Source organism: Pempheris klunzingeri, chromosome 9, assembly GCF_042242105.1.
Source record: "Pempheris klunzingeri isolate RE-2024b chromosome 9, fPemKlu1.hap1, whole genome shotgun sequence".
NCBI classification, from domain to species: domain Eukaryota; kingdom Metazoa; phylum Chordata; class Actinopteri; order Acropomatiformes; family Pempheridae; genus Pempheris; species Pempheris klunzingeri.
The window spans coordinates 22,212,222-22,229,789 of record NC_092020.1 but is presented as its reverse complement, the minus strand read 5'-3'; the positions used below and the strand labels follow the sequence as shown (position 1 = coordinate 22,229,789).

General features: G+C 38.3%; 1 protein-coding gene across 1 annotated transcript; it reads right to left on the bottom strand.

The window, feature by feature from the left end:
• Positions 1-1,308: 1,308 nt before the first annotated feature.
• On the bottom strand, positions 1,309-15,852 carry anxa5a (annexin A5a). Its single transcript, XM_070836427.1, has 11 exons — positions 15,729-15,852; positions 13,892-13,986; positions 11,247-11,360; positions 9,474-9,564; positions 8,662-8,741; positions 8,246-8,296; positions 6,756-6,849; positions 4,828-4,923; positions 4,583-4,641; positions 3,407-3,529; positions 1,309-1,746 (listed from the first exon to the last, which is right to left on the bottom strand). Exons 1-11 carry the CDS (start codon positions 15,850-15,852, stop codon positions 1,687-1,689), a joined length of 987 nt encoding a protein of 328 aa, XP_070692528.1. The 3' UTR covers positions 1,309-1,686.
• Between the last annotated feature and the right edge of the window lie 1,716 nt (positions 15,853-17,568).

The window sequence follows — 17,568 nt, the reverse complement described above, 5'->3', positions numbered from 1 at the left end:
CTTCGGTAATCAATATGTAATAAATATAATTTATTAGAACATCAGTCTTCTCTTAGCCACATAATGTCTAACACAAACTCATATAGGAGCATAAGTGCAATAAAAAGCTCAGACAGCTGCAGAAATGCAGTCATGACTGTATATCTTAATGACTGTAGTAAAGATACCATCAAATTTTCCATATAATTGGAATGAATACATGTCTGCATAGCGAACATGAGTCTCTGAAGAAAGGCATGTCAATACATGAAATTTTCAATTTGGACATTCAGGTGGTTCTTGAATACATAATACAACGTCTGGCAGACAGATTTTACGAACGTGAGGAGAACCTTCTGAACCACAGAAACGTGTACAAATACTCACTATTTTCTGACATGTGGGACTTCGTCTGAGTGATTGTTAGTATACATGCGTGAAGCCCTGTTCTAACTGGTGAACTCTCTCAAAGATCAGATGAGATGAAAATGAAATAACAACTTTATATTTTAAAGCTTCAGCCTGCAGCGACACTTCGATTGGTTCGCACTACTGTCAACCTGTTGTGAGAACAAGAGCATCTCAAACACAGAACTTTATTCTGAATTGTTGTTCAGATCGAACGCTTCCCAAGATATGAAATACATGTGATAAGATGGGCTGAATCACTGGCATGTGCTTAAAATTACCCACCAAACAATAAGACAAACAGAAGAAAATGCATATTACTTAAGTCAAACTGTGGAAAAAAGGTTGTTTTCTGAAAACATCTTATGAGCTGCTAAGTAAATCAGACCTGATGAAGTTGTTTCTGAATACTGGACTCTTGAATTCTAAATTGATATGAAAAATAAGTTGATACTGAAAATAAAGTAAGTGAAATAACAAAATTTGACAATGACTCAAAGAGGGAGAACACATATATTTAAATATATGACATTAAAAGTGGTATTTAAACTTCTTCAGTCAGTGTGAATGAAAAGAAAAGAAACAGTCTGCTGAGCTCAGCCTTTGCTGCCACCCTGTGGTACAAGTGATTTCCACCTTTTGATTTAAGGACCCAATTTGTTTTACATCAGGGTCCTTCATGCAGAAAGACATGGAGGCAGAACATGCCTCTATACGAGTTGACAAACGTCTAATAGTGTCCTCATGACTTATTGATCACTGACAGCTGCATTGCAGTTGAAGTCCTGATCAGTAGTTCATTTGTAATTAATGAGAGCGGGAGCTCTGTCGTCATGTAGGGTTTAATAATTCAGCAGCAGTATTGTATTTTCTAAGCTGCATTTAACACATGCTGTGAGCACTGAAAACAACTGCTAACATTGTATGTAAATTTGACAGAGAATAGCTCCACAGGACTGAAGCAAATCAGTTTAATTTTCTAAAAAAATAGCCAGATATTTTAAATATTTACAACTGCACCTGTAGTCATTATTGCTGTTTTCCGTTTCAATTACATCTAATACCAAACAAAAATTAAATAACTTTTAAGCGAGGGTACTCTAACTGCTGGTCATGCAGAGAATATTATCACTAGACAAAATGACAAGTGGGTAATTCACAGTAATTCAATCAATAGTGAGTTAAAGTCAGAAAAAAATCAACAACTCCAGATCAATAACCTCATCTCATGTGTAGCTTTGTCTCTCAGCAGCACGGCGGCTCATCATTCAGTGCTGCTGAACACATCATAAAACAGCATTAATCATTCCCACCACAGAGGTAAAGTAAAGCCTTCTGGTAGTCTCCAGCTGTGTCGTCCTGCAGAAAAACAACACACACATTATTATTTGATAAATATTATAAAATTCAGAAGGATCCTCTTTGTTTACTAAATCGATTCTGAATCTATAATCTGTTCTTTTGAATTAATTTGAAATTCAAGTGGAAGTCATCAAGTCAGTTTCCTTTTCTGCTGCAGATATTTTCATTAAAAAATGCCCTATTTGTATTTTCTCCAATGACACTTGTATGTCACTTCTCATGCATGTGGGCAGCTGTAGCTCAGGTGGTAGCATCGCCCCGCTCCTCCTCTCCACATGTCGAAGCGTCCTTGAGCAAAACACTGAATCCCAAATTGCTCATATTGTCATTGCTATTGACAAAAGTGTCTACCGAATGACTGCAATGTGACGACTCCCCCTTCAGCTCACCACATGTGCCCAGCTCCTACTAGCGAGCTCAGCGAAGGCTCCCAAAATGTAGAGCCAGCGTGTAATTCTTTGGGGCAAACTCAACCGTAAAAGTAAATCCACTAAAAGTGCTTGTTTTTACCACCAGATTTTTGTTGAAAGTGCGCGACAACATCATAGGAAGGATCCCTGCAAAGATAGACATGTAAGACCTTCTATCTTTTACCAGAAACAGCCATTATAGTGCTCTCCTCAAAACCACCAGACTCCATTGACAACAATTGTCACTTTCACCTCACAGAACACAGACGTTGCTGGTTGACTGGTGCCTCTATCAGTTAGATTTTTTGTTTTATTGTGTGTTAACACAAGCAAAGTAACTGATCAAGGCAGATAAAGGCAGCTGTAGGCCAGAAACTCAATTTTACACAGGAGCACTATAACGGCTCTTTCTGGTAAAACATAAAAGGTCTTACAGGTCTGTCTCTGTAGGAATCCTTCCCATGACGTTGTCAGACACTTTGAACAACACGCTGAGCCTGTCAGTGGTAAAAAGAAGCACTTTTAGTGGACCTACATTGATCAAACCCAGTTGCCCCAGAGGATTATGCTTTAGCCATTTCAACCAGCTGAGGCGATCTACTACTTTGTCATTTTGACCCCAAAACATGTAAAAACAGGGCTTAGGTTTAAAAATTCAGAAATCCTTTTATATAAGAAAGGTCATAAGAAGTGATATGAAACAGTGTCACTGGGAAAAATACCACTATGAAATACAAACACTGTTGAAAAGGGGAGCAATAATATTTGCTATAATAAAATATAAATGTACTGAAACTTTGAAATATATAGATTAGTTCCTCTCTGTATTTTACAGCACTTAATCAAAGGTTAATGCATAATGTCTTATTTATCTATTCAATATTGGCCATTTGGTAGTTCCACTGGAGGAAGGCAATAACTCTGCCTGAGCATCTGGCCCCAGGAGAATGAATTAATTCCCTTCAGCTTGTGAGAAATGCAGGGAAGCAGTCTCATCACGTTGAACAAGCCATTTTAAGTAAAGCACTTATCTCCCCTCCATCACTGCACTGACATGAATGGTGTATAAGCAGCATAACCGTGATACACCCAGCTGGTGCTTTAGAGCATGCAGAGGGATAAATGGGCATGTTTAGCACATCAAGGAAAACTGTAATGTTAGACTATTTAGACCATGTCATAACAAACACTGTGAATATATAAAGAAACACTGCCGAGGTTGAGAATGGCTTAATAATTAGCAGTACCTGGATGGTGGTGTGAAGAGATGCTCCATACTTTTTCTTGAAGCTGGCTCTGATGTCCAACATGTCCACCTCACTCCTCGACACCATTATCCTCATCAGGGTGTCGTCGTCGGTTCCGGCGCGCTAAACACAGAAACAAACTCACCAGCTGGAGGTAAAGGTCTAAAAAATTACATGTTCATCCAGTGGAAACTCACTTGCTTCAAAAACGCATCAGCCTGAAAACACACCCCATCATTGAAGGCTCATGCATCCTGTGCATTTTTGCCAGTAATTGATAAATATGTATGATTGATGTATATGATATAAAAATCAATTTGTACACTCCTGAGGATATGTAGCCTGCAGTAATCAATCACAGAGAACATCAGTTAACATCAGTGAAATCATGCTTACTCACTTTCTTGCTGCAAGTTAAATGAGAAGACATTAACAGGTAGTTGTTTGCTTGTTACCTCTGCCCAGTGTTAGGCCAGATGTTTCCTCCTTTTCAATCTTTAGACTAAGCTAAGGTAAGATAAGCTAAGCTAAGCTAAGTAAAGCAAATAAAAATGTTTCTCAAAATGTTGCGCTATTTCTTTAAACTGCATTACTGCAAATCAATAGTCTATCTATAAAAGAAGGAGTCTCTGTCTATCTGTCTGTCTGTCTTTATGTATGTCTGTGTCTCTCTTCACTGTTCTCATCCGGTCCCGTTCATACTTTTATGGGCATATGGCTGGGGACCCGAGGAAGTGCAGTGTTGAGTGATAAATTGATTGGATGTGAAATTTGAAAGATATCATTATGAGAAAAATGGAGTGGATGTTGACCTGTCCAGTGTGGCGGCCTCTCGACCCCAGATGTGCGTGCATTTCTTGAGAAGCGTTCATCCGATTGACTTCACACTTGGTGGGTGTGTTGCTGAGGAGCCAAGGGAGTGCAGTGTCGAGTGTGAGGGTGATTAGATGAGCAGTTCTCGAGAACGCAGCAAGCAGCCATGCTGCGGTTATTGACAATGCTTTAAGTAGCACTTTCAGGAACCAAGCAATCGGCCTGTTTCTCTGGCAAGTTTTAAGAGAGTGCTGATTGATTTTCAAAATGCACCGAAATGAACTAGTGAGAAAAATACAACCACAACCTTGAAACGTAGAAAGTAATATGAGGACCTCCAGTGCCATCCTGTGTGATACCTACCCTCATAGATTTATACAGGTTTTCAGCAAAAAAATCTGGGACACTCTTGGCACATTTTACTGTGGAGAAAAACACATTAGAAAAAAAAAAGACATTAACATTAATTTTTGTCAATCTGACATTGTATTGGCATTGATTTCTTCTGTCAAGTGTTATCGTCTGCTGTATTTCATTCTAACATTCATGTCCGAAAAACAAACCCCCAGTTTTTACGATGAGTCAAGCATGATCCTGATAAGTCTTACCAACAGCTAGCAGTAAGTTCTCCAAATTCCCAGTGGTCTCTCCTTTAATGCTGTCCTCTATATCAGAGCCAGAGAGCTTCTTGTAGGCGTCAAACACTGTAGGGAACCAAACGACCACAATTGTTTGCATATTGTTGCCACAACTTGATCAAGCTGTAATAGTGTGTCTACACAACAAGGCACGCACATAATGAATGGATGAGTACAAAAGATGTGGGAACTACCTCAGGAGCTGATTCGTACCTAAAACATGCAGTTTCACCACATTTGAAACAAGCTGTGGCTGTAGCTAAGTTTAGATCCACGGACAGGACATCAGGGTAAGCTGAAGTCATCGCTATGTGCCTGGACAATCTTGAAATGTTAATTGTTGCTAAAGAGACAGTCCTGACCAGAAAAATGGTGGCGTTATTGTTCACACACTTTAAACAAAGGATGATTCAGATTTCCTGGGAAGAGCAGGAACAGAGCACAGGAACATCTTGTGCCCTGGAGAGTAATTGGCGCTGTCTTTACGTAACAAAGGCAGATGCATTGTGACTCATGAATCATCAGGTTGGATGATTGCTGCATGGTTATAGTATTCATTTAATGTTTATTTATTTATTTTATTTTTTTCCACCTTTTTTTTTTTTTTCAATTTTTCAACAACATAAAATACAGCTTTTTACATCCTTATATTATATAAATATGAGTAGATTGCTGCATTGGCACAAACAAATAAAACTCCAAACAAAAATGCAAATTGTTTTTTAACAAAACTTAATCTTTGCACAATGGAGTACATGAATACCTTTGTATGTACCATTAAGAAAAATAATAATCCTAAAAGTTTGGAAACTGCTTAGTCAGTCTCTTCTGTTAGATCGAAGTCGTTCACATAATTAATGAAGGGCATCCATATGTTCTCAGACATTTGCTGTGTAGCCTCTAAAATATAAATTGTATATTATATTATGTATGATCCTTTTAAACGGAAAGCTTGATGCCATCCACCTTATCCACTGAGTAGTGCTTGGTCTGAGAGTCTTTTTCCCCAACTGTGCAATTATGTTCATTTTATTGTTCTGTATTTTATACTATTTAATTCAATTAAACTAAATTCATCATTTTGCTGAATTTCTTTTATTGTATTATTCCCAAGTACCAAGTACAGCACTTTGTAACTTAAGTTTATTATCATAGTTCCTGTTGCATAAACATCACCATAGAAAAGCTAGATCAGAAAATGAATATATGTCATGTATGACAGTTTTGGGATGGGGTTATAGGTACTGACAGACAACCTGTTTTATCGTTTAGGTCTGAGGACTCACTGATGCAGAAGTTCCTTAGTGTGAAGTTCCTCTAATGATCACATTCCCTTTCGCTTTTGCTTCATCGAAGCCGTCGGCTGACCCGGTTTCAGCAGCTCGACTCTGTCTACTTTAATTCTTCAGTGAGTTGTGCGTTCAGTCTGTCATCTGACCGACCGACCGAGAACAAGTCTTGCCATTTTCCCCGCTGACCTCTCTTTGCAGCGAGCAGTGTTTGCCCTGAGGACTGCCGCTGAGCTTGTGGCTGTTGTTTATCACACCGTAATAAACTCTGGTGCTCTCTATTTCCTTGTCATGCTCTTACATTGTGTGTCTTACAATGTTTGTGTTGAGACAAGTTTTGGCCTCTCCTGCACATTTCAACTTCACCTCTTCTTAAAAATGTATGAATTGTTATGTTATCTTCCTTCTGAAATATTTTCACTGTTGTACTTGTCAGCAACTATGATACCAAGGTGTTTAATGTAACTCATATTGCTCATTTTAAGATAACATGATGCACTGTGATGGTCTTCTGTTTTCACCATTTGATGTTGCTCCTTCAGCTGGTGATGCATAATTTACACATCACAAAACTCAAACATGGTGGCACAAACAAACTGACACACTCACCTTTTCTGAGATGCTCTGCGCTCCTGGTGCCAAGAATTGTAATGAATTTTTCCTCATCTGTGCCAAACTTGCCTTCACCAGCAGCATACAGCTCCTGTAGTGGCAGATGCACACTTATACATTCACAGGCACACACACACAGCAGCCTTGTGTTGTCTTATTGATTTACTGGAACGCACTGAGTGACTGTGCAGATGTAGGACCTTGTACCGTGCCAAAGCTACAAAGTTTTATTCTGTCCTCCCATGCACTTTTATCGTATATGTCTCGTCTCATGAGCAATAAAATAAAGACATAACCTTACATTTATATGATTTATTGACAATTCGTACATCATTTATTTATCATTCATCATTTATAGTTGATCACAGAACCTGCAAAACTTGTTGTTACTAGGAAAACACGACTGGTGTCATGATAATGTGTTGGACACTGGGACACTTGTAGGATCACTTAACGTTTATCGTTGTTATGTCCCAACTCACAGTTAGAAATGTTATATTGGAAACAAGTTGTTCCATCCTTGAAAGGCTTACATCGTTTTCATTAATTTATCCTATTGACTATTCTTCAGCCTTGGCCTTTACCTTTATTGCACTTTATTTATTATTGCTGCTACACAAATATACTCGTAAATTTAACATGTTGACATTTGAAAGAAGTTGGTGAAATTAAGTTTTCTGATCTGCAGGACAAAGGTCATCTGGCTGTTTGCGAAGCATTTTTCTACTGCCTACATTTTTCAATATCTGCAGTATGTTGCACTCTAACATTAAAAAACTGTTATTGTATTAATTTCAAAATGTTAATGTAGTTATTGTAGAGTCTGTAGATGCAGAAGCAGCCAGTTAGCTTAGCTTAGCATCAAGACCAGAAACATGCAAGCCTGGATCTGTGCAAAAGTAACAAAAGCTGCCTCTGAGCACCTCTAAAGCTCATGAATTAACATGTTATATTTGGTTTTGCACAAAAATCTAAGTGTATGAACGGCAATTCAACATTTTATTGGGTTATGTGTTGCTCCCAGCCTAGAGACAGTCCAAAATTACTTATTATTATTAACATGCTATTAAGTTTGCTAAAACAGTGTGTGAGGTATGTCCGAAATCTTAGTATAAACCAATAGTGCGTGAAGTGCATGCTATGTACGGGGACGTATAACAGTATGCAAGCACTGCACACTATGAATATCTCACAGTGGTACACATATTGGGTGTGTAGTCCACTGTCAGACGCAGTGCATGCTTTATTTAACATTAACACTATACTGTAGTTGCTGTGAGCACATATTGCTGAAAGTGAGGATTTTGAAAAAATCCTGGCATTAGATCTAAAAAAAACAAGAGGATAATTAACAACATCTTCTTTAGAGATTGTTGATGAAAAGGGGATCCATTGTGACGCCACTGTGTGAAATTGTGACACCCACAAAAAAAATGTTCAAAACAAAAACTCAAATGTTTCCCGTTTTGGTCTCATGTACTTCTTACCTTAGCATCTTTCTCGATCCTTTCCTCGTCTACTCCCTCCTCCCTGTTCCCCTTGAGAGCCGGAAAATGATCCAGCAGAGAGGAGGACAGACGGGTAGAAAGACAAACAGAAAGCAAAAGTAGGTCAGTGTGGATGGAAATCCGGTGAGCTCAGACCTGTTCAGAGCCTCTCTCAACCCAAGTAACCCCTGAAGATTACATTATCCACTGCATGTCCCAGAACCATACAGATTACATTTCTGTCTGTAAACCAAAACACATTTGAGAAACCAACTGCAGTGTATTGTGCTGTAATCGGCCTCCCCTTCCCCAACCCACACCTAAACCTCTCATGACTTTGTAATGGCATCACAAGAGGCTCTCATTATCAGGAAAGGAAATACAATTCTTTCCAGCAGCCCCCCCCTCCTCTCTACCTGCAGCAGGATCACCAGCAGTTTCTGGTAGTGTCCTGAGGTGTCACCGCAGATATCTTTCTCCAGCTTGCCGTTGCACTCTGGAAGAAAGAGGAGACGAATTGCAAAAGATTGCTTACACTTCCCTCTCACAACAGTCACTAATGGTTGCAATCGACCCCAGTGGGCCGAGCTCGGTTTTGCAGGAAGAGCTCCAACAGCAGCGACAGCAGAGATTTGATTAGTTGGCTAAAGGACAGCATAGCCTTCTCTTTTGTCCAGATCAAATAAACTGGCCTCTTTGCCTCTGGCCCTCTGTGCCTTTGCTGTCATGTATTTTCCATTGTGGTTTGTTGCAATTTAAAGCAGCCCTGCAGTGACACATTTGAGTGTGGAAGGTGTTAAGAGAGGAATATATTCATTACATCAATGACAGAACTTCTCCATATTACAGGAGATGAAACCCTATCCATCTATCTATCTATAAAAAAAAAAAAATGGACGCATTCCACCTAGGTGGCTGACTGTGACACTTGATTGGAACTGAGCCATCGTTTCACCAGTGCTTTTCCTGCTATGGCATCACCATGAAGAAGGTCTATTGCATCAACTGTACTTTGTGTTTAGTGTGAATCAGAAAATGTTTGAATGCTAAAATGCTAAACTAAGATGGACATCATGGTGAGCATTCCTTTCTCATTTTTATTTTAGTATGCAGCTCAAATTTTGTCACATTTTTCCCTGTAAACTCCAAAGAAAGATCAGACTAACTAACCAATACCTGGCAAATGTAAACATATTATTTTTCTCTCTGTCGCAGCTGAGTAAGTCACCTTTCTTGTACACTTTGATAATATCTTTAATCTGTTCGCCAGTCCTCGAGGGTAGGATCTCAATCAGCACTTCGTCATCAGTCCCGGCGCCCTAGGAACCAAACACAATAAGCGGATGAGCTCAATATGAGACAACACTGATTTGTGTGGCACCATATTCTCATAGCAGTCTTATCTTTTATTCTGTTATCTCAGTGTTTGTAAGGAGCAATATTAGTAATTAAAAGAGACAAAGGCTTACATTTGCTAAAGAAAAAAGGTCGAGGGAAATAAGAGGTGTGTTATTAGAGAATGAAGAGTTTGCTGAACAGAATTAGCTTTGAGGTTCAGCAATACTTTAAAGCTAATTCTCTTCTGTTTGCTGTAATTAACCTTTGAGCAAATAAGTGCCTGACATACCAAACAAACAGAACGGCAGGTGTGATGGGAATGTCGAGGCCAAGGACTAAATGCTTTGCCTTCACTTCAGTTGATCATTTCATTCTCGCTAGTAATGTAAAGATAAATGTGATTAAAGAAAAATTAGAATGGGTTCCATTATAGTTTCCAGAGAATCCAGGTGTTTTCTAAACCTATTTTACTCAGGCAACTTCCTTCAGACTTTATAAGCCTTAAGTGTGACATAAAAAGCAAATAGGGAAGTACTGACGCCTCAAAAAAAATGTATATGTGTGCTCGCCATTCTGACTCTACTTTGGTGTGACATTTTATTTATTTGAGCCACATTAGAGGTTAGAGAGAAGAAATCTAATTAAAACACCTTTCTGTTTCTACCCTCCCAGGTATTACAACCTGCACTGAGAAGCAAAGACACAACATGTGATGAGAGGCAATGATAATAGGACAGGATAGTGCCTCCAGAGTAGCTGTAATGAAAATCAGCCTTAACCTCTGGCCTTGAATAGATTTGAAGCAGATACACAGAGAAAGGCAAGGTTAACCAATTACTGAGGATGGCAACACTTGAAAGATGATTTTCATTATGCACAAGTACAGTACTGAGCCCTCCATGATATGGCTCCAGCAGGTTGTTTTTCATGGATCATTCTCGTTTTGATCTTTTAAACCAAAGAAATGCACAAAAAACAAACCAAAAAATTCATTTATCACATGAAGAAGATCCAACCACAGCTAATGCCATTAATGTAACAACAGCAAAAACATGACACAGCTTCATACAAAATAATACAACGGATCTTGTGTCCATTAAATCGGTTGGTTTGTGTCCTTGCCTTCTGCTCTAAATTGTCATTTTCACGTTGTCAAAACCTAATAAAAGGCTGTGGCTAACAAAATAACTGTCTTACCAAAAATGGTGAAGTCCTTAAATTACAATCTGTGTTATTTCATTTGCACCCACAACACGACACATGATCTCCTTATGAAGTTATTGTTATGGCGAACATGTTAGCAAACAACTGCCAATTTATACACCCAGCAGGCACGCCTGAGAAATGAAGGACCAATATTCACTCTCAGTTTAATTTAGTTTGGTCTCCAACTACCTCTAAATACAAATATCTGACTACTGAGCTTCACCACTTTGTTCATCAGCTAGTCAGAGCGTATGTCTGTCTACAGTCGTCTTTTATTGTTAACATGAAATGTATTGATTGGTAGAGGTTTAAAGCAAAATGGCTACTAAAAGTATATTGCTTAGTCGAATGTTTCAGCATTGAATGTCAAATACCACAAAAAAGGTGTATCATCTAAGGGTCTCAACTCACTAACATACCATACAGGACGTGAGATCTGGATTTAGCGATCAGTTACCTTGAGAGCGTTGCGCAGTTGGGAGGCATCATATGAGATAGACGGGGTCATCAAGGCCACAATCAGACTCTCAAACAGCCCACCGAGCTCCGATTTCAGTGCGCTGACCAAGTCCTGTGGGTAAAAGGTGATTAATAACGAGAAGAAGAAGAATAATAACAATGATAATTGCATTTGTATTGAACTGTGACAATAAAGAAACACTAAACAAAAGCAGATGCTATTTGCACCTGAGCTTGAATAGCCGATGTGTTTGATGCACCCTACCTTTTATATCTGCATTTGATTTGTGATCTTCTCCTAAAACTAAACCTAACCTAACCAAACTGCAAACTGTTAATCAAGCAGCTGTTGTATTAACATTTGGTCCAGTCTCGTGGGTCTAGGTGCTGTGTTTGACCCATCAGCCACCAAGTGCAAATTGACACTCCGTAAAGACAATACCAGCAAAATAACAAATAATAGCATCATGACAAGAAAAAATTACACTTTAGTGTACTCAGGCGTGTAAATGTGGACAAAGTAAAGTAAACTGAAATCAATTAAACATAACTGCTAAAAACAAACAAAACAAAATAACATTTCACTACATTTTCAGAGGAATGAAATGACTAAAATGATAATAAGTTTCCCACCCTCGGGAAATTTACTTGTTACAGCAACAGAGACAGAAAAGGTGCAGAAATAAAGTATCTGTAGCAGACTTAAGACTTAAAAGTAAACATATATAAAATATATCCATGTGTGAATTGCATTTATTTTATATATTGAGATAAAATACATTTCCTTAAACTACCAGCTAACAAATCTGCACTTTTTACTCACCTGTGCAGAAATCATATAAATTGATTTATGTATGTAATGAGTCATATATCTGGGCATGTCCGGGGGCACAACCTGAATAGAATTTGTGACAAGAATGAGTAATAGTGTATGTAGTGTCTTTATTATTTGAGCGTATGTGTGTATATACAAAACACCCTAGAAGTCCTATAATCTATTGCTCTTGGCCAGTGGTCTTCAATAAAAAGACAAGTCAAACCCTCATCTCTTTAACAGCTCACTGTATAGGAGCTCTAACCTCGCCTCTCTTTATGAACATCAGCGTATTTCTATATTTTGTGCACTGTTCAGAGAAATTACTGTTTTTTTCTTTACTTTCAGGCACCAGCTGTAATTTCAGATGTTATTGCAAATGAGTAGTTTGCATTAACATCTGAAATGCATGCAATTATTGGATTTTACAAGATATAATAAAGCACGCTGATAGAGAAAATAACAAATAGGTTCATTCGTTGAGTTATTTTGATAAAACACTGTAATATTCAGACATATTCCGGGGGATGTATCCTGTTTCTCTCAAGCTGCCTCATTTATTTATACTTCTGGCAGCAATTACATTAGCTGGAATGCTTTTCAATAACCTGCACAGAAAGAAAATTAACTTGCTGCTTTCAATCCACAGGTGGCCATAAAATAGCTTGACAGAGTGATCGAGGAGTAAGAGCAGGAGAGCGTAAAATGCCCTGGCCTAGAATAAATAACTGAACTGTATTCTGGTCCATTAAGACTGTAGGAAACTGGCCTTCCTGCCTCTTCTGTGATTACTTTTTCACTGTCTGGCTGCTGAATGTTGGTACAAAATGTCAACTTGCTCTTGTTTTGGATGGCTGAATAGTCAAACTTTAGTGCAACAGACAGTGGTGGAGGTGGTGGTAGTAAAAGTAGTAACATAACAATGTAGGAAATGCATTATTGCAAGCACAAGTCCTGGTCAAGTAGAAGTAATAACAGAAAAATGTCCTTTAATAACTATTAGTTATTATTACAAAAATGTTTCCTGTGACTGATATATTATTATAAATGACATTATTAAATTTTCAATATTGATGCAGCAATGTAAAGTAGCATTTTACTGTTGTATTTTAAGTTAACAACTTCTTTTTGGCTTCTCAGTCCAGGGGTTCCCAACATGGGTCGGCCCCCCTCAAAAAGGGTCACAAGATAAATCTGAAGGGCCATGAGGTAGTAAAGTTATGTTCTATTCTTTGTTTTTTGTGTCATTAGAAAAGTAACAAGAGACCCCAATTAAACTTAAAACTTAAAATTTGTTCAATCTCTAACTATGCATCATGTTTTATAAACATTATTTTGAGAATTTCATTTTGAAATTCAATGGAGTAGAAGTAGCACACAAAACACGACAAAGCACAATTTCCTCATTTGTGAATAATGTTTACTAAAAAATGTGGTGCCTAACTGTTTTACGAATTTCCTTAGTAAGAATGAATGAGGTTGGGGCTGAGAGCCACGGACAGACTGAAGGAAAAGGGAAAGTACTGAGACGAGACGAATTAACACATAGCTGGTATTGGGCTTAGGACGGGATTGCTTGACAATAACAAATTTATAGATTACTGCCTGTTACATTCTTTAAGAAAAGGTAAATAATGAGGCGATGGCAGAAAAACTGATAAACCTGAGTTAAGTACACTTCAGCAGATATCTCTGTGCAGGATTGAGCATCTTTGTGGGAATGCTGGTGAGTGAGGAGAAGACAGCAGCTGACGTGACCTGTAACCATCCATCACTGTGACTGCTGATTGTCATCAGCTCTCCGTTTCATTCTCAGCAGCTCACCTTACCTTTCCATACGCCTTTTTGTACGCTGCCTTAATTTGCTGGCGCTGATCGTTGCTGCGGGCTGTCAGAAGCATGAGAATTGCATCTTCATCCGTACCTGGACCACAAGTCAAAACAGTGTTAGATAACATGTAGAAAATGACCTGGAACAGAAGTCATTAAATAAGAAAAAAAGGATTTCTTCCAACACTGAAGACCCAAAAGTCAAAGGTAGCACATGCACAGAACTTTAGGGCAAAGTTGACTAATGTCAATTTCACAAATTTATTCTAGCCACGTCAATAACCATGCTAACGTTTCGGCACAGTGACCTTCATCAGATCATGCATGAACATCGGAGAAAGTGAGATTAGTGTGTGCTACCTTCTACCTTTGGGTTCAATCTGATTTTAATTTAGCTCCACAAACATAAATAATGGGAAGCTGCAGTCTTTCAAAGACCTAACCAGAATTACTTCTTGTTTTTATAAACAAAGGATTAATAAAGTATTATTGTTTGCTCTCCTTGACCTCACTGAGAATAGGTGACAGCTTGCAATATACATGAGGGGTTGATCCTTTAAAGCAGGAGATCGGCATTCAAAAGCCAATCAATAGCTCCTGAAAATCACCAGCACCTCAAAGAAAATGGCTGAGATGGAGAAACAGGCTGAAGAGCAGCATGGGATATTTCCTCTGAGGGATCAAAATATTAAATTATTTCAAGATCATTATGGCAGAATGACTGATGTAATGACAGCTCTGACTATGGAGAGATATCTCATCATTCTTCTCTTTGATGATTATTAACAAGCCCATTGATTCACACTAACGACTGCAGTTTCCCATTTTGTGTCTCTGCAATTAGAACAAGGATAAGAGGAAAATTGGGTCAAAGGTAAAACTATTAAAAAGTAATCCACATAAAGCCAAACAGCTTTATAACCAAAAACAAAAAAAAATGTGACCCCAAGATCCTTGATTTCTACAATCCTTTCTACAATTATTCATCTTGATAGTGCCCACATTTCTTTCATAGGTTCATGCTCATTGTATGGCATCCACATTTCCATAAAGAATAAATTGTTAAACATAAGGATGTAGACAATTCTATTTTAACTAACCTGTCTTTAATCAACATTGACCTATTTTTATAGGAAGAAGCTTATTTTTTGTGCATAAATTAATTTTTCACTTCACTTAGAATATGTAATTGTTTAGTGTCCTGTATTAATAGTTATCAAGAAGCCAACAGTATATAGTAAGATTTTTAACTATTATAATGATTTCAGATTATTAATAGACCACCCTCTGCTTCTACCATCATATTATAGACACCACTGTCTCTAAGACTGGCGGTACAGTAAGTGCTCATTACTGTGATGGTGTTTTGCTCAAGTTTAAGTTTAAAACTTGTCAATAGTCAGTTTCTTTTCTAATTAGAGCAAACCCACTGGGGAGGATGGTGTTTGTTGTACTAATTGTTAAGTGAGGAAGTTTCCCTGACAGCTGTGTCATCGCTCTGTTTTATTGTTATATTGGTTTTAAAGAGAGGCGAAACTTACTAGAAATTGCAGAGCACAAATGTTGCTGATTATACTTTTGTAACCAAACTCTTCTGAATATATACATGTATATATATTAATGACATACACTGTTAGGGAGTGACTGTATTATATGCAATTCCGTCAGCCCTCAAATCATAGTGTAAATACCTGAAAAAAAGCTCTCCACTGTGGACAGATTTCAGATCTGCTCATCTTTCCCATGTTAACTATTACACAGGAGACCACAGTGGTGAGTGTGAGTGTGAAACATGAACAGCAGTGGAGTGAGGCATTCCTCTTGGGAGAAACTGACCGATTCCTTTCATGGCTTTATGAAGGATTTCAGCATCATGTTTGGCGTTGAAGTTGACATAAGGTCGTACGGTGCCTCTGTACGCCTGTGGGAGGAGAGCAACACAAATACATGATAAACACATTTGTAATAAATTTGATAAATGGAAATTTTTCTTTGTCCTGGTTGGAAAACTGTTGTTAGGAGCAGGTCAGCATGTTCATAAGGAAACACCCCAACTCTCTGTGTGCAAGTATGACCACCTGAAACCAGCTTGTACAAACCTGCAACAAAATGTTGCAAATGAAAAATGAAATAAATGAGAATAAATGAGGTATTTTGTTGCAATAGAAGGTTTTGGTCTTTGGTCCGTGTTTAAAGTGCTTCCTGCCCTCAGAGATTAAACAACAATAAGAATAAAGCCTCATCAGAAACACTGTTTCATTTGTTTGCTCTGATACTGATACTGAATGTTGCTGTCTGTTGTGACAGGCTACCATATGTGTGACTGTTGTAACTGCACTATAAAATTGATTTATTGTCTATCCAAACTCTGGCAAGTACAAACTTAATCAACTCTGGCAGCTGCTTTGAGTCATGCACATAATTTCAGAATGTACTATGGTACACATTCATGGTTGATTGTTCTCCAAGGAAAATGTCATTTGAAGGGAAAGCAATAAAAAAAATCCTTGTTCCAAACTCTGCGCAGGTGGGAAAATAGTGTCTCCCCCTCCTCAAAGTAAAAGTTTCTGCTCATTGATTCTTGGCCACACACAGAACCTATTGTGTGTGTGATGTACTAAAGAATTCCACCTCTCCCTCTGTTGTTGTCTCAGAGTGTCACTGCAACACGTCACTGTCACAGCCTTGACCCTGCCTGCATGCATCAGGAAATGGAGCTTTAATTTGACACCACAGCTTCACTTTAGAGACTACACACATCAGTCACGACTGCTTTCTGTCTTTTATCACAAGATGCTACGGTTAAATCACAGTCAGTGCTTTTATTATTGACTATTATTATAAGACGCACAGAAAGCCATCAGGGAGCATTGTTTCCCAACTGTCTTTTGATGAAATTAGAGCCCAGTGAGGACACAACACACACTCCAACCCGCAGCTTCCATGCACATGGTAATACAATATGGTTTAAATTAGACCACCGTCATCAACTGAGTTCTTGCCATCGCTTTACATCTGAAATCAGCTTATCCTCATCAGACAGTCTGAGATCTCTCAACACGCTGGAGAGGATCAAATCAAATCAAGGATATCAAATGAAGCTGCTTCTTCCTTTTTCGTGCCAATATATAAAGTATACTGCACGAGTCGTGCCAATGTTTCACTAACGAGTGCGTCTTCACAGAAAGTCTTTTCAGTAAATTAGACATCAGAGTGTCTGCATGGATCACATCTTCACAAAAATGAGGATGCAATGAAATGGAAATTTAAATTTATCGAAAATAAAAGCATCTTGGGTTGCATCCATGTCGAGCCTGGTGGTGACAGTTATTTGTGATGTGTATTGTTCAGGACTGATCATGCAGCACAGGTCTCAGATCTTATTGTGGCTTGAAAAGGCACTGACCTTTCAAGAGTCAAAGCACACTTCATCACACAAACACATAGGTTAGTTCTGGTGCTGTGGCTGAAACACACTAGTTTTCATAACAACTGCTTTGTGCAAACCAAAGTTTGTCTTGGAAATTCTTACAACTTTTACTGTACTTTGAGGATATTTGATTTAGAAGAAAATAAAACAAAGAGCGGAAACACTCACCATCCTTTTTACTGCTGGAAGACAACCGTTGTAAACTAAAAGAAAGAAAGATTACAAAATCCTGATTAAAATACTAAT

Coding starts and splice junctions, on each gene's coding strand:
- anxa5a (XM_070836427.1), bottom strand. CDS start 15,852: ATGTGTTTATCATGTATTTGTGTTGCTCTCCTCCCACAGGCGTACAGA. Junction 11,361..13,891: donor ACAAAAAGGCGTATGGAAAG/GTAAGGTGAGCT, acceptor TTTTACCCACAG/GACTTGGTCAGCGCACTGAA. Junction 8,742..9,473: donor TATCAAAGTGTACAAGAAAG/GTGACTTACTCA, acceptor TCTTTCTTCCAG/AGTGCAACGGCAAGCTGGAG.